The sequence below is a fragment of the Salmo salar genome, chromosome ssa20 (genome assembly GCF_905237065.1).
Source record: "Salmo salar chromosome ssa20, Ssal_v3.1, whole genome shotgun sequence".
Classification (NCBI taxonomy): domain Eukaryota; kingdom Metazoa; phylum Chordata; class Actinopteri; order Salmoniformes; family Salmonidae; genus Salmo; species Salmo salar.
The window spans coordinates 55,171,870-55,189,844 of NC_059461.1; the positions used below are offsets into that span (position 1 = coordinate 55,171,870).

General features: G+C 42.2%; 1 protein-coding gene across 3 annotated transcripts; it reads right to left on the reverse strand.

The window, feature by feature from the left end:
* Window positions 1–272: 272 nt before the first annotated feature.
* On the reverse strand, window positions 273–16,972 carry LOC106580831 (atypical kinase COQ8B, mitochondrial-like). 3 transcript variants are annotated; one of them, XM_014162300.2, is made up of 15 exons: window positions 16,694–16,972; window positions 15,417–15,598; window positions 14,878–15,204; window positions 12,325–12,391; window positions 11,882–11,953; window positions 11,502–11,618; window positions 9,554–9,639; window positions 9,233–9,373; window positions 8,771–8,852; window positions 8,463–8,556; window positions 7,978–8,119; window positions 6,466–6,555; window positions 6,039–6,104; window positions 4,520–4,606; window positions 273–4,281 (listed from the first exon to the last, which is right to left on the reverse strand). In XM_014162300.2, the coding sequence occupies exons 2-15, from the start codon at window positions 15,594–15,596 to the stop codon at window positions 3,979–3,981; spliced, it is 1,854 nt and encodes a 617-aa protein (XP_014017775.1). In that variant the 5' UTR covers window positions 15,597–15,598; window positions 16,694–16,972; the 3' UTR covers window positions 273–3,978. The 3 variants fall into 3 exon arrangements, with proteins under 3 accessions (XP_014017775.1, XP_014017774.1, XP_014017776.1); XM_014162299.2 differs by lacking the exon at window positions 16,694–16,972 and adding an exon at window positions 16,195–16,293; XM_014162301.2 differs by lacking the exon at window positions 16,694–16,972 and adding an exon at window positions 16,206–16,281.
* Between the last annotated feature and the right edge of the window lie 1,003 nt (window positions 16,973–17,975).

Genomic DNA, 17,975 nt, shown 5'->3' on the forward strand with positions numbered 1-17,975 from the left:
GAGCCTTTCCTTTCCCAGTGTATGTGCCAGTTATTACATCTTATTTGATAAATGTCCTTAGAAGCAGAGGTGGAAAATGTACTACATTGTCATACTTGAGTAAAAGTAAAGATATCTTAATATAAAATGACTCACGTAAAAGTGAAAGCAACCCAGTAAAATACTACTTGAGTAAAAGTCTAAAAGTATCCAATTTTAAATGTAATTAAGTACAGTTGTGGAAAAAGTACTCAAAAAAGCTATACATCACATTACTCATATTTAGCCAACCAGACTGGACAATTTCCTTTTTTATTACTTTTCTGACAGCCAGGGGCACAATCCAACCCTCAGACACAATTTACAAAGGAAGCATTTATGTTTAGTGAGTCCATCAGATCAGAGGCAGTAGGGATGACCAGGGACGTTCTCTTGATAAGTATGTGAATTTGACCTTTTCCCCTGTACTGCTAAGCATTCAAATTGTAACTAGTACTTTTGGGTGTCAGGGAAAATGTATGGAGTAAAAATAACATTTTCTTTAGGAATGTAGTGAAGTAAAAGTACTAAAAAACATAAATAGTAAAGTACAGACGCCCCCAAAAACAACTTAAGTAAAAATACTTTAAAGTACTACTTAAGTACTTTACACCACTGCTTAGAAGTGGCAATTAATACTAACATTCATACTCGTTTGGCCCTACATGCATAATTGTGTAACTTAAAGCTTGTGACTACAGGACTGCAGCGCAGCACTCCTCTTCTCATACAGATAATAGTTAAGGTTTTCATTATTGATAGCTTCTAGGTTTGACAGTAATAGCCTACTTAGTCAATATTCTACCTTGACAATCAGAGGTACAGTGGCAAGAAAAAGTATGTGAACCCTTCGGAATTACCTGGATTGATGCATAAATTGGTCATAAAATTTGATCTTCATCTAAGTCACAACAATAGACAAACATAGTGTGCTTAAACTAATAACACGCAAAGTATTGTGTTTTTCTTGTCTATATTGAATACATAATTTAAACATTCACAGTGTAGGTTAGAAAAAGTATGTGAACCCCTAGAATAATGACTTCTCCAAAAGCTAACTGGAGTTAGGAGTCAGCTAACCTGGAGTCCAATCAATGAGACGAGATTGGGGTTGTTGGTTCGAGTTGCCCTGCTCGATACAAAACACTACATTTGAGTTTTCTATTCACAAGAAGCATTGTCTGATGTGAACCATGCCTTAAACAAAAGAGATCTCAGAAGACCTAAGATTAAGAATTGTTGACTTGCATAAAGCTGGAAAGGGTTACAAAAGTATCTCTAAAAGCCTTGATGTTCAGCCTTGATGTTCATCAGCCTGTCAATAAAGACAAACGGTCAATAAATGGAGAAAGTTCAGCGCTGTTGCTACTCTCCCTAGGAGTGGCGTGCTGCAAAGATGACTGCAAGAGCACAGCGCAGAATGCTAAATGAGGTTTAGAAGAATCCTACAGTGTCAACTAAAGACTTACAGAAATCTCTGGAAAATGCTAACATCTCTGTTGACGAGTCTACGATACGTAAAACACTAAACAAGAATGGTGTTCATGGGAGGACACCACGGAAGAAGTGTCCAAAAAAAACCTTGCTGCACGTCTCAAGTTTGCAAAAGAGCACCTCGATGTGCAAAATATTCTGTGGACAGATTAAACTATAGTTCAGTTGTTTGGAAGGAACACACATTATGTGTGGAGAAAAAAAAGGCACAGCACACCAACATCAAAACCTCATCCCAACTGTAATGTATGGTGAAGGGAGCATCATGGTTTGGGTCTGATTTGCTGCCTCAGGGCCTGGACAACTTGCTATCGTCGACAGAAAAATGAATTCCCAAGTTTATCAAGACTTTTTGCAGGAGAATGTAAGGCTATTTGTCCGCCAATTGAAGATCAACAGAAGTTGTGTGATGCAACGGGACAACGACCCAAAACACAGAAGTAAATCAACAACAGAATGGCTTCAACAGAAAAAAATACACCTTCTGGAGTGGCCCAGTCAGAGTCCTAACCTCAACCCGATTGAGATGCAGTGGCATGACCTCAAGAGAGCGGTTCACACCAGACATCACAAGAATATTGCAGAACTGAAAACAGTTTTGTAAAGAGGAATGGTCCAAAATTCCTCCTGACCGTTGTGCAGGTCTGATCCGCAACTACAGAACATGTTTGGTTGAGGTTATTACGTCCAAAGGAGGGTCAACCAGTTATTACATCCAAGGGTTCACATACTTTTCCCACCCTGCACTGTGAATGTTTACATGGTGTGTTCAATAAAGACATGAAAATGTAGAATTGTTTGTGTGTTATTAGTTTAAGCAGACTGTCTATTGTTGTGACTTAGATGAAGATCAGATCAAAATTGTATGACCAATTTAAGCAGAAATCCAGATCATTCCAAAAGGTTCACATAATTTTTCTTGCCACTGTATGTCTGGTACAAGGACAAGGTAGATGGGCCAGAGGTGATGGAATATAATGGCTAACTGTCCATTAGATTATTGTGGAGGAAATAGCATTAGAATGGAAAGAGCTATTATCATGATGTTCTGTATGTGGACCCTGGAAGGTCTCCTCTATTTCAGTCCAGAGACATAAACAGTAAATAACTCACGGGGAGTGAAGAAGGAAATCCAACAGCTAGGGCTCACACCAGTAAACCATCTTCTCCGTATGCACCTTACAGTGCTTCACCTTGTGTACATCAGAGAGTTTAGCAGAATATACAGTAAAGATGGGCCATTTAGTCGATGTTCCATTCCCTGCCCCATCTCTTAAACATCAGAGTAAACATGTTTAAGGTATGTTTTTGTGTTATCTGAGCTGGTAAATCACCTCATTACTAGCAGGCGCCTGCTAATACAGGCGTATATTCATTAGTGTATACCATAGCAAAACCTTTTGCAACAAAATTAGCATTTCTTATTGGAGAAAAGGAGGTTATCCTTCACATTTCAGCCCGTTTTGTTCTGAATTTAACCCAATTTAAATAGCTATCGCGTGGCAATAGGTCTCCCTTTTAGTCAACTGTTAATTGCAAGGATGGAAACCCACAGAATAATCATTGATTATGTCTTACGGAGGTGGAGTACGGTCCCAAAGTGCATGGAACAGAACATTAACGCACACATTTATGCAGATGTTTTTTTTACAGACGACGTCATCTAGCTGGACTATTTTATCATACTGTTTTCAAGGACATTAGGGTTTCCATCAAACAGTCCTTTAAAATACGTAGAACAATGCTCATCAACATGCTGTGGAAATACATGCACAAGGCAGCTCAATACTGCAACCAAAGGCAGTGAAATAAGCCTTGTATAGAAGTTATTTTCCAGCATTAAATATTCCCCACATTGTTTTTAGCCAAAATTATACCTGTTGAAGATTGCTCTTTCAAATATTATTGCAATCTTTGTACTGTGTATAATAACATCCACTTCACTTTCAGTGTAAAAATGGCTTTGAGGACAAACACTGCCATTTTCAGAAACAAATACGATGTTTGTGGCATTTACATTAAAAATGACAGTTCGATGGAAACCATTGGACCAGGGCACATCAAAAACACAATCCAACACTCAAAACATATTACCTTTTCCCTTAACAGAGACACAGCTCAAATCAATTATATGTACATCAAGTTGGACCATACCTTTAAACAATTATTATTAACACTAATCTCAAGTGATTCAAATCACACAAATGCTAGAGTTTCTTTCTGTGTTCTTTTATACAAGCAGACGCTCTGCCTCCCACTCCTTACTGCCAGACCACCTCACTCAGTTTTGGAGTGGCATCAAGTCACTGACAGAGTCAAAGTGCTGGGAGTCTGTGGATCATCCATGTAGTGCAGTTACTATATCTTAAATAAACATAGTACAAAGCCATGGGAGTTGGACTGTCAGTTCTGCCCACTAGGGTGCAGTCTGAGAGGGTGACCACTAGTAATGACCTTTGACCCTATCTAGACCTGAATTTGGGCAGCCTTCTCCAGCCGCCGCTGTTGGTAGGAGTTGTAGATGTCCAGGAACATGTCCTTGCAGGCGATTTTGGCGCCAAGCTTGGAGCAGATGAGGAAGGAGCCGGCCATCTTGCGGTGCAGGGAGTAGGTCTCCTCCGGGGGCGGGGTGAGGCGGTGACGCAGCATGACGGGGATCAGACTCTGGATCCGCTGCGTGGTGCTCTGGGTGCCAAAGTCAAAGGGGTGAGAGTTGGCGAAGGCCTCGCCCAGAATCATCACAGCCTCCACGTGGGCGTCCTGGAACGCCTGGGGAGAGAGGGCATTTCAACACAACAACTCGGTAACACTCTGCATGTATAACGCTTTATTACGTGTTATAACCATGTATGCACCTTTATGGCTTATAATATTACTTTATGTCCCTTTGTTTACTAACTCAAAAGTATAGAACAGTACATTGCAACGTATATACCCCAAACCACACATCAAAAATGTATGCGCTTCATGATACCATAGTTACCACTGCACATAAATACCCTCTTACCTTGGCCTCAAACCCTGTGAGGAACTTAAGGTCCTTGGATTTCTCCAGTACAGTCTCCCTATCGCCAATGGAGGCTGCGTGCACCACCTGGACACAGACAGACCAACTTACCATATCAAAAAGGTTACAGAGAACAAACTCAAAGCCATGATTAGATTCTACCTGTGGTAAATTCAATTGATTGTATACCATTTGGAAAGGCACACACACGTCTATATAAAGGTCCCACAGTTGACAGTGCATGTCAGAGTAAAAACCAAGCCATGAGGTTGAAGTAATTGTCAATAGAGCTCCGAGACAGGATTGTATCGAGGCACAGATCTGAGGAAGGGTACCAAAAGAATGTATGCAGCATTGAAGGTTCCCAAGAACACAGTGGACTCCATCATTCTTAAATGGAAGAAGTTTGGAACCACCAAGAGACTCTTCCTAGAGCTGGCCGCCCGGCCAAACTGAGCAATCAGGGGAGAAGGGCCTTGGTCAGGGAGGTGACCAAGAACCCGATGGTCACGCTTACAGAGCTCCAGAGGGCCTCTGTGAAGATGAGAGAACCTTCCAGAAGGACAACCATCTCTGCAGCACCAATCAGGCCTTTATGGTAGAGTGGCCAGACGGAAGCCACTCCTCAGTAAAAGGCACATGACAGCCCACTTGGAGTTTGCCAAAAGGCACCTAAAGGACTCTCAGACCATGAGAAACAAGATTCTCTGGTCTGATAAAACCAAAATTGAACTCTTTGGGCTGAATGCCAAGCGTCACTTCTGGAGGAAACCTGACACCATCCCTACGGTGAAGCATGGTGTTGGCAGCATCAAGCTGTGGGAATGTTTTTCAGCGGCAGGGACTGAGAGACTAGTCAGCAGAGGCAAAGATGAATGGAGCAAAGGAGAGATCCTTGATGAAAACCTGCTCCAGGGAGCTCAAGACCTCAGACTGGGGCAAACGTTCACCTTCCAACAGGACAACAACCCTAAGCACACAGCCAAGACAATGCAGGAGTGGCTTCAGTCACCCAGCCAGAGCCCGGACTTGAACCTGATCGAACATCTCTGGAGAGACGTGAAAATAGCTGTGCCGCGACGCTCCCCATCCAACCTGACAGAGCTTGAGAGGATCTGCAGAGAAGAATGGGAGAAACTCCCCAAATACAGGTGTGCAAAGACTGTAGCGTCATACCCAAGAAGACTCGAGGCTGTAATCACTGCTTCAACAAAGTACTGAGTAAAGGGTCTTTGTAAATGGGATATTTCCAGTTTTTATTAGAAGAACATTTCTAAAACCCCGTTTTTGCTTTGTCATTATGGGGTATTGTGTGTAGACTGATGAGTATTTTTATTTTCATCTATTTTAGAATAAGCCTGTAACGTAACAACATTTGGAAAAGGTCAAGGGGTCTAAATTCTTTCTGAATGCACTAATTGTTAGGGCACACCGTAGCAAAAATGTGTCCAGGTAGTCTGTCCGTTTCAGTCCATTTTCCTCCGTTTGGTGTTAATGCACACGACTGAGGTTAATTTACCTGTACGTAATCATCTGTGAAGGCCTCAGGGTAATCCCGGCACGCACCGAAATCCAACAGAATAATCTGGAGACACAGTGGGCAGAGGTTAAACTACGTCACATCCCCACCAAAACAACAATCGCCACCGTACATGTTCATAAACGCGGGGAATAAAGTGGTATGTTCTCATGAAAATGAATGTTACTTTTTTTGTACATGTATGCTGTTATAAATTCGTTATAAAGCTAATTCATACAAAAACTAGCTTGAAGGTCAGAGTCATGGTATTGATGAACGACAAAGCTCTGATTCCCAAATGGCACCCTATTCCCTACATAATCTGTGCACCCTGTGGGCTCTGGTCAAAAGTAGCACACTATATAGAGAATAGGATGCCATATGGGACGTCCCCAGCATCTTGTCACAGGCTCACTCATCCTCTCACCTTGTTCTGTTCAGCGTTGTAAAAGAAGTTGGCCCAGTTGGGGTCCTCAAAGAGCTCTCTCAGACACAGCTGTAGGATGTTGAAGCAGATCTGGGGGGGGGGGGCACAACCTTACATAGTGAGCGATAGTGTCACCACTCAACTCGGGTTACGGCCCTCTGCTGGTCAAATGGCCCATGTGCATAGTGTTGCATCAGAAATGTGGTTTTAGAGCATCCTTTTAACTTCTACAGGATCAGTGTCCCCCCCCACGGGACATTTGAGCTAATGTGATTAGCATGTGGTTGTAAGTAACAAGAACATTTCCCAGGACATAGACATCTCTGATATGGGAAGAAAGATTACATGATTTTTTATCAAACTGCACTGTCCAATTTACAGTAGCTATTACAGTGAAAGAATACCATGCTATTGTTTGAGGAGAGTGCACAGTTATGAACTAGAAAATGTATTCATAAACCTATCTGGCACATTTGGGCAGACTTGATACAACATTTTGAACTTAAACGCAATGGTTCATTGGATCAGTCTAAAACTTTACACTGCTGCCATCAAGTGGCCAAAATCAAAATTGCGCCTAAGCTGGAATAATACATTGTGGCCTTTCCCTTGCATTTCAAATATGAAAAAATAAAAAACGCATGTTTTTTCTCTTTGTATTATCTTTTACCAGATCTAATGTGCTATATTCTCCTACATTAATTTCCACAAACTTCAAAATGTTTCCTTTCAAATGGTATCAAGAATATCCATATCCTTGCTTCAGGTCCAGAGCTACAGGCAGTTAGATTTGGGTAAGTCATTTTAGGGGAAAATTGGAAAAAAAGGGTCCGATCCTTAATAATCCTCTCAGTTTTCTGTGGTTTCCATTTCATCCCAATGCCACAGGTGCTGAATCATGAGTGAAACATTGTCTGTTTACAAAGTAAGAACCTGGAGCCATTTTAAACCAGATGCTACAAATCACTAGATCCATCTAATAAATATACATGATTCCTCTACTGTAGAGACAATGGCATATGTGATTCATTGCTTCAAAAGGGTTTTGGGGGTAATGCCTAATTTCTTCAAATCAATGACAACTGAGAAGAGCACATTATACAGCTGGTCTGCAGTCATAGTACACAGCTGGTCTGCAGAGTCATAGTATAGCAACATATCTATTAAGGCAGAGTTTCCCCAAACCCAGTCTTCAGGACCCCAAAGCGTGCCCGTTTTGGTTTTTGCCCTAGCACTACCCAGCTAATTCAAATAATCATCAACGTTGGATAATATGAATCAGCTGTGTAGTGTTAGGGCAAAAACCAAAACGTGCACGCCTTGGGAAAGCTGGGTTAAGGGCAGTCATAGCTACAAAAAGGTCTCCGGTCAGTCAACCAGTCACCGAGTTAGACTAAGGGTAGGTAATAATGTGGCCACAACATCATCCCACAGCGCTACCAGGAAAAAGACCATTCATCACATTCACCCAATGTTTATTCTCCTGGCTGGAGATCAGAGGTCAGCTCTTACCTGGTTCCTTGTCTCCTGATCCAGATCTACACAGCTGTCCAGCGGTACCCCTGACACCAGCTCCATGGCCAGAACCCTCCTTCCTGAGAGCTCGTCCACCACAAATGGCACGTGGAAAAATGGGTCATCTGCCAAAAGTGACCTGAGGCAGACATAAATCAATCATCTGCTCAACAGGACTAAACTGGTACATTACTATGAATCACTATACAACAGGCACACAAAGTGGACTACCATCAGATTCACAGTGCATTAGAGAGAGTATCATCTTGATAGGAACTAAACTAAATAAATCTAGAAAATAAAATGAGGGCCAGCATCTCCAATACTGTGGAAAGTGGTATTTTAAGTGGTATTTAATTTATAGTCACGGTATAGTAACATTTGGATACACTAAGAGGACTACTACAGGCTATTCAAGTTAATGATCAGTCCTTCTGAAGAGACTTCATGCTTTATGACAGACTCAGAGGTGTAGGGCTTACTTAAAATGCTTGGCACTCTCCGCCTCTCTCTTGTAGTCACACTCCCACGCCAGCTCTCTTTGAAGGACCTCTAGACTACTGTCTGCAAACAAGCCTGCGAGAAAATAATGTCAATATAAGTTGGGCAGCCTCAGGGCATTTTCCCAAGCACTTGGGACTCTCACTACAAAGCATTCAATACAGAGGACCAATTATTATTTAAGCGTTGAGATCATTTTTGTAATGAAAAGCGCTATACAAGTTGAATACATTCTTCTTATCATCATCATCATCATTATTACAATAGGTTTAGATTTCTGAACCCTTACCCTCTGGTAGAACAAGGCTCATCTTCAGCACAGACATCAGGTTGTTGATGTCACTGTGGATGCTCTCAGCTACTCCTGGGTACTGCAATGGAGGGAGAGAGAGAGAGAGAGTGAGAACAGAATTACATGAGTAAAGATCAAAGACTGTCTGAGAATATCAAGAATCTAATCTTAGAGCTCCCATGACAAAACACAGCGAGAATCTCTTCACCAGAACAAGAACCTTTTTTACAAGTTAGTGTTAAAATAAAAACACACCCAACCACTAACTAGGGGTTGGGATGTTAAGTAGGTTGTTTTTTTTTTTCTTCATCCAAAGACTTTACAATGACAAATTAAACCTCCTCTATTCATGGGTCAGTGACTGATACCATTACTATTGCTACCATTACTATACTACTGAACCTGGCATTGGAGGCTGGTTCCCTTTGGATGTCAAAGGATATTTATGGCATCCCTCACCTGGATCTTCATGGCGACCTCCCTGCCGTCTTGCAGCATCCCGTGATGCACCTGGCCAATTGAGGCGGCGGCGAAAGGCTTGTCCTCAAACGACAACAGCTGCTTCCTCCAGCCTGCACCTAGCTCCTCCTCCAGAACTTTCTGCAGTGACATACACAGCAGAGGGGACATCAGTCTAGAAGTCCAATTCAATTCCAAAATGACTTGCAAACAGTCATAGTAAAACAGTCATAGTAGTGGAAAGTCAAATATATGGAATGTCTATCTGTACTATACAATAACTGAAGTTTAAGAAGATATTTCAGTGTATGCATGACGCACATTCATCTGCCAGGCGGGCATGAAGTCCGCACTCTGTCGGACCCGCTCAAAGATCTTCTGTAGCTGGGGGTTTATGAAGGAGTTATCTACCGGGAAGAACACAACACGTGTTAAATTGACCTAGTATACAGCGCATTCAGAAAATATTCAGACCCCTTGACTTTTTCCACATTTTGTTACGTTACAGCCATATTCTGAAATTGATTAAATATTGATTTGTTCCTCATCAATCTACACACAATACTATATTGACAAAGTGAAGAAAAAAAAAGAAAAAATTAACAAATGAATTCAAAATAAAAAACAGAAATGCCTTAATGACCTAAGTATTCAGACCCTTTGCTATGAGACTTAAAATTGAGCTCAGGTGCATCCTGTTTCATTGATCATCCTTGAGATGTTTCTACAACTTGATTGGAGTCCACCTGTGGTAAATTCAATTGATTGGACATGATTTGAAAAGGCACACACCTGTCTATATAAGGTCCCACAGTCGACAGAACCATCCATCTAAATATTCAGACCCCTTGACTTTTTCCACATTGTTAAGTTGCAGCCTTATTCTATAATGTATTGGGGCTTTTTTCTCCCTGAATCTACACACAATGACAATGTAAAAACAAGTTTAGAAATTTTTGCAAATGTATTAAAAATGGAAATATCACATTTGCATAAGTAATCAGACTCAGTACATTGTTGAAGAACCTTTGGCTGTGATTACAGCCTTGAGTCTTCTTGGGTATGACGCTGCAAGCTTGGAGTTTCTCCCATTCTCTGCAGATCCTCTAAAGCTCTGTCAGGTTGGAATAGAGAGCGTCGCTGCACAGCTATTTTCAGGTCTCTCCCAGAGATGTTTGATCGGGTTCAAGTCTGGGTTCTGGCTGGGCCACTCAAGGACATTTCGAGACTTGCCCCAAAGCCACTCCTGTGTTGTCTTGGCTGTGTGCTTAGGGTCTTTGTCCTGTTGGAAGATGAACCTTTTCCCCAGTCTGAGGTCCTGAGCACTCTGGAGCAGGTTTTCATCAAGGATCTCTCTGTACTTTGCGCCGTTCAGCTTTTCCTCAATCCTGACTAGTCTCCCAGTCCCTGCCGCTGAAAAACATCCCCACAGCATGATGCTGCCACCACCATTTTTTGACCTTCATTTCTACAGGTTTTTCTCATTGAGATAACATTTCTTTTCCAAGAGAGACCTGGTCCAACAGCAGCAGAGGGAACGTTTCAGACAAAACAACTTACATACACTAACACAACATAAAACAAAACTAGAAACATTCATACAGTACAACAAAACCATTTTACGTCAAAAACACGAAAGTGATTCACTGTAGGGATGGTGCCAGGTTTCCTCCAGATGTGATGCTTGACATTCAGGCCAAAGAGTTCAATCTTGGGTTCATCAGACCAGAGAATCTTATTTCTCATGGTCTGAGAGCCCTTTAGATGCCTTTTGGCAAACTCCAAGCGGGCTGTCATGTGCCTTTTACTGAGAAATGGCTTCCGTCTGGCCATTCTACCATAAAGGCCAGATTGATGGAGTGCTGCAGAGAAGTTTGTCCTTCTGGAATGTTTTCCCATCTCCACAGAGGAGCTCTGTCAGAGTGACCATCGGGTTCTTGGTCACCTCCCTGACCAAGGCGCTTCTCCCCATATTGCTCAGTTTGGCCGTGTGGTCAGTTCTAGGAACGGTCTTGGTGGTTCCAAACTTCTTCCATTTAATAATGATGGAGGCCACTGTGTCCTTCTGGAACTTCAATGCTGCAGACATTTTTTGGGTAACCTTCCCCAGATCTGTGCCTCGACACAATCCTGTCTCGGAGCTCTACGGACAATTCCTTCAACATCATGGCTTGGTTTTTGCTCTGATATGCTGCATCTAACAAGTATTCCAAGTAATTTAATCAAAGTTAATGTGGTGGGTGACAGAGGGGAGGGTAGATCACTATACCTTGTATACTGAGCATCTGTCCTATTTTGAGGGCTGCCCCTCTGACTTTGCACAAGGTGTTCACTATCCTCTCAGCATTGGCCTCAGACAAGAGAGGTGAGTCCAACAGGGCACCCTCTGAGAAAGACATGGTGGAGTTTATTACAGAATCAGAGTGAATGAGCGAGTGAAACAAAGTAAAGTCTGAATTCATGAGCAAGACCGAAGTAACTACACTCTTGAGAAACACTGTATATCATAACATACAAAGGGTGAACCAAGCCATATTGAGAGGAACTTCAGTCAGTCCAGCCTGGCAGCCAATCGTACGACCTCCAGTGCCACCTATCATGCAGCTTCTTCATCTCATGTCTGTTTCAGAGATGCATGGAGGAACCTACCTGCACGCTTGGCTCCCATAGATTGCTTCGCCACCTCTGCAATGGCACCTAGTCCCAGCCCGACAGCCAGACCTGCCAAGGAGGCAGACATAAGGAACTATGGTAAGTGTGCCTACCATTATACGCATTCACTTCTGAGACACACCGATCATACACAGTAACATGTACCATTTAAGATGAGTCACAGAGAGCTTGGTGTAAGTGATTATACAGAGGTATACTTGACTCAAGGTCATAGGGACAGGGCTGTGCAATGATGTCATGACTATAATAGTTGATTTAAGAATATTAGAAATATTGATTGTAATATAGCTGCATGCTGGCTGGGTCATGTTTCCTTAGACATCTGTTGTATGGCATTCTAGCAATAGAATCCTATAGGTGTACCTAATACAACTTCAATATCTGGGGGTGATTTACATTAATTGCAGTGAAACGCTTACCCCCGAAGTTAACCAGCCTGCTGATTCTCGTGGAAGGGACCTTCCTCTCTCTTGCACGATCACTAAGCTGTAAAAATGAGAATGTTATTGTTTTAACGATCAAATTTGCTAATTTGAGCTACTGCAAAAAGAACAAGTCTCATACCAAAGGACAACACTGCACATTAACACATGTTAAAAAATATATATACTGCGTGCACAATTAGGCAAGTGAGTATTCTGATCTTATTATTTCTATGCACATTTTCAACTACAAACCATATAAACTTGAATGCTTATTGGATTTAATCATTTTTCAGGTGATATGTATGTGTAATGAGGGAGGGTGTGTGAAAAGTTAACACCTTATATTAAGGTGTGCATAATTATTAGACAGCTTCATTGCCTCAGGTAAAAATGGGCCAAAAAAGAGATTTAACTGACACTAAAAAATCTAATTGTAAAATGCCTTTCAAACGGATGCAACGCTCTTCAAATAGCTAAACTATTGAGGCGTGACCACCAGACAAACGTTTTGTTGCGAATAGTCAACTGGGGCGCAAATTAACTGCAAAAGACTTCAAGCTACCAGGAACCCATTGACCCCCAGTGCCACCATATTCCAGAACTGCAACCTACCTGGAGTGTCCAGAAGTACAAGGTGTCAAGTGCTCAGAGACATGGCCAAGGTCTACAAGGCTGAAACACGACTACCACTGAATAAGATTCACAAGTTAAGGCGTCAAGATTGGGCAAAGAAATTTCTGAAGACAGATTTTTCAAAGGTTTTATGAACAGATGAAATGAGAGTGACTCTTGATGGACCAGATGGATGGTTCAGTAATGGACACAGTGCACCACTTCGAGTCAGGCGCCAGCAAGGTGGAGGAGGGGTACTGGTATGGGCTGCTATCATTAAGGATGAGGTAGTTGAACCTTTTCGGGGTGATGACTACAGACCCGTAGCACTCACGTCTGTAGCCATGAAGTGCTTTGAAAGGTTGGTCATTGCTCACATCAACACCATTATCCCAGAAACCCTAGACCCACTCCAATTTGCATACCACCCAAACAGATCCACAGATGATGCAATCTCTATTGCACTCCACACTGCCCTTTCCCACCTGGACAAAAGGAACACTTACGTGAGAATGCTATTCCTTGACTACAGCTCAGCGTTCAACACCATAGTACCCTCAAAGCTAATCACTAAGCTAAGGATTCTGGGACTAAACACCTCGACGGGGCTGTAGTGGAGCAGGTTGAGAACTTCAAGTTCCTTGGTGTCCACATCAACAACAAACTAGAATGGTCCAAACACACCAAGACAGTCGTGAAGAGGGCACAACAAAGCCTATTCCCCCTCAGGAACCTAAAAAGATTTGGCATGGGTCCTGAGATCCTCAAAAGGTTCTACAGCTGCAACATCGAGAGCATCCTGACTGGTTGCATCACAGCCTGGTATGGCAATTGCTCTGCCTCTGACTGCGAGGCACTACAGAGGGTAGTGCGTACGGCCCAGTACATCACTGGGGCTAAACTGCCTGCCATCCAGGACCTCTACACCAGGCGGTGTCAGAGGAAGGCCCTAAAAATTGTCAAAGACCCCAGCCACAGACTGTTCTCTCTGCTACCGCATGGCAAGCGGTACCGGAGTGCCAAGTCTAGGACAAAAAGGCTTCTCAACAGTTTTTACCCCCAAGCCATAAGACTCCTGAACAGGTAACCAAATGGTTACCCGAACTATTTGCATTGTGTGCCCCCCCCAACCCCTCTTTTTACGCTGCTGCTACTCTCTGTCACTTAACTATACATTCATGTACATACTACCTCAATTGAGCCGACCAACCAGTGCTCCCACACATTGGCTAACCGGGCTATCTGCATTGTGTCCCCCACCCACCACCCGCCAACCCCTCTTTTACGCTACTGCTACTCTGTTCATCATATATGCATAGTTACTTTAACCATATGTACATACTACCTCAATCAGCCTGACTAACCTGTGTCTGTATGAAGCCTTGCTACTTTTATAGCCTCGCTACTGTATATAGCCTGTCTTTTTACTGTCGTTTTATTTCTTTACTTACCTATTGTTCACCTAATACCTTTTGTGCACTATTGGTTAGAGCATGTAAGTAAGTATTTAGTTGTTGTATTCAGCGCACGTGACAAATAAACTTTGATATGGACTGAAACTCAACTCCCAAACCTACTGCCAGTTTCTTGAAGATACTTTCTTGTACCACTGCTTGAAGAAGAAGTCCTCAGCATTCAAGAAGGCCAGGATATTTATGGAGGACAATGCTCCATCATATGCATCCAAGTACTCCACTGCTTGACTAGCCAGCAAGAGCCTCAAAGATGCCCGAATAATGACCTGACCCCCCTTCCTCACCAGACTTAAATCCTATTGAGAACTTGTGGGCATTTCCTAATATAGCACAGACCAACTTAACCCCCCAATGCCCCATCATGATTTACACCTACCTCAATATCAACCCAAAACCCAGTCAGTGTTACAGCCCACACATGAGATCAAAGACAATCAGGAGGTAAGCCTATGCCACTGACCTTCTGCTTAACAATAGGCCTGGCAAATGCCTGCTTGGACTCCCTGGCCTTCTTGATGTCATCTGGGGTGAGTCTGGCCACTACTGAGTCATGGAAAAACCTGCTGTGCCATTGCGTCAAGGCAATGTGCAGGAACCGGGCACTTTGGCCAGGCCAGCCTGCTCCCCTTGGACCCCCAGCTGGGCTGAGAGGCGCTCCGCTGGGCATCTCTGTGGCCTCTAGGCCTGGTGGGAATTCAGAGCCCACCGCCCATTTAGCAGCCTCGTCCGGATCCATTTCCTCCCATCCCTCAGCATCAGGGAACACATCCTCCTTGATGGACTGTTGCTGAACATGGAAAAAGTCACATTCAGTGCCTCATTCAATGTCACTCCAGGCAATATACACCATGGTGCATTCAATTGTATTTGGCAGAGTACTATAACACTTTATGTAGCCTAAAAGCTGAAAAGGACATTGAACTGTGATAATGTCTCCAATATCCGTATATCTATTTGATGTGTGCAGAAAGGCCCCCCTTCTCTCCCGTTTGAACATACCATGGCAGTACCACCCATGACTGTGCCCATCACGCCCTCGACCACCTCCTGGGCAGCTTTGACCCCAGTGCCCAGCGTGGAGTTGCAGGCCATTAGCCTCAGCATCTCCCCTTGTGTGTTGGCAAATGCTTGGCCAACCTTCCCTGCTCCCCGCAGCACCTGAAACACCTCAGCTAGCATCACTGGAAAGACAAACACACGCACATTTTAAACAATCTAGCTACCTATACATGTATTCTAAGCTTCGCTTATCATTAAAGATGATTCAGTGAGCATGACATGTGTGACGACCCTCCCACTGTCTGCCGTATTCTCTCTCTTTGTTCTTGTTTCCTTATTAGGATGCCGGTGGGCGGAGTTGGAAGGGTCGTCAGCTAAATGGGAAGCACCTGGGCCCGGATGGGTCCCAGGATAAATAGACCTCTTCCACAGTCATTAAGAGGGACTCTCTCCATGCAGACACTTTGTTGATTTTGGTTGTGTAGTTTTGTGGCTTTTTGGTTATTTGCTTTGGCACCTTTCAACACCCTGCATTATTACATTCAGGTATGCAAAACACTCACTTACACTACTGATTACACACGCCATTGTTAATTATTTAGTTACTTTAGTTAATAAATATATATTTTGATACTCCTTGTCTCCACGTTGTCTCCCTTTTGTTGCGAACTCAGAGCCGGTTCGTAACACATGTAATACAGACACGTGTGACAGACCTGCACTCATGAGCTAAGGCATTAACTAGCTAATTGACTTATATCCATTCCAAAGACGTTACCGTTTGATTACCGAGTGAAGATGGTGGTGCAAAATTTAAAAATATATATTTGTTTAACGATTGACGCTGTTTCGCAACAACTTTCAAACCCGGAAATAGAGGTTTGACTAACTTGACAGACGTGCCTGTGGTCCAACTGCGCCCCGCGAAATATGAGAAGGCGGGCATAATATAATTAGACCAATCATACGGCACGTTTAAATTATTTAACGTATGATTAACGGATGAAAGTAAGTCCACTGAACAAATCAGAGAAGTAACAGGAGAAGCTACGGCAACCCAATGGCCAATAACTTTTAAAGGGCGTATCACGTTGGAGCAAAATGCAAGTGTTTGGAATGTAGTTACAAAATCATGAGGATGTTGCTGATGCTTAAAGGCGTGTATTTATGGTTGAAAATGTTGCACAATAAAAAAAGAACAAATAGATTATTTTATATCTTTCGTATCTCTGTGTTTCATAAGTTATTCAATTCGCAAGAGGCTGAATGTATCTTACCAGAAAAAGCATACGAGCGAGCGATACAGCGTCCCTCTGTCTCTGTATGTGTAGCCCATCTATCTGATGCTCTGTTGCAGCAGCCAGCCAGCGCCAGCCGTCTGCTCAAAAAGAGTACGCTTCGATCACACCGACAGCGTTATTTCATTTTAGTACACCAGAATTGTATTCATTTCCAATGAAACACTGCGTTTGCCTTGCAGCGTTGCATTGCAGAGGCATTTGCTGTGCGTTCTGTGTGGTGCATACGTTGGATTTATAGAACGTATGCGTCAAACTGTCTGCGTAGACGGCTTGACAGTAATAGTAGCAGAAGACGAATGTTTAACTTTTGTTGCACACATATCCAGATGATGCTGCGTACTATTTTGCGCATTGATACTACAGTGGGGCAAAATGATATGCAGCACGTAACTAAGGTAGATTAACAACTACATATCACAGTCATAGCAAGTTAAACAATTGTTGTTACTGTTACTGAGAATCTTGTTATTGTGAAGGCATGTAGTTGTAAATGTATTTTGTGTCGAAATTACCAAATATATTTTTATACCTGTATTTGATGTAAATACTGGAATGGTATGTTTAGTTGGAATGGAATGTTCTAAATGACTAAAATGTCAAATGTAAATGTTTTACATACAGATCTCATATTACTGTATTTGATATTTTTTAAATATTGATGTCACAAATGTATCATTTGTACAGTTCTTTACTAAAAATGTAGTTATCTGTTACATTTGACTGTGTAGAACCCCAAATCTAGCAGTACTACTTCTCTGAGAATGACAGATCTATAACACACATTTCTGTGAATTTAGGTCACCCAAAAAAGTTACATATTGCAGCTTTAATGAGAATAATTTATATTTTGACAGTACTGTGTGCAAGTGTAACTACATGTGTAAGGTCTGGGAGCATTTTTTTTTTTAAGTTCTCTTGTTTTTCAATCAACCAACAAAACACATTCCACATTCACAGATGTGACAGACTTAAATGTAAAATATAATAATAATAAAAAAATAAACATAATTAAAAATAATTATTTAAAAAAAATATGTATAAAAGAATATATAAAAAAATAAACTTGCAGCAGCACTATCAAGGTTCTTATTAGCTATTTCCAGCCTTAGCTGAGACGGCGAGCAAATAATTAGTTTTTACAGCACCTTACACAACATGTATCTGCTCATTTCCCTAACCACCCCATTCACTCTGTCCAATTTGAAATATACACTGCTCAAAAAAATAAAGGGAACACTAAAATAACACATCCTAGATC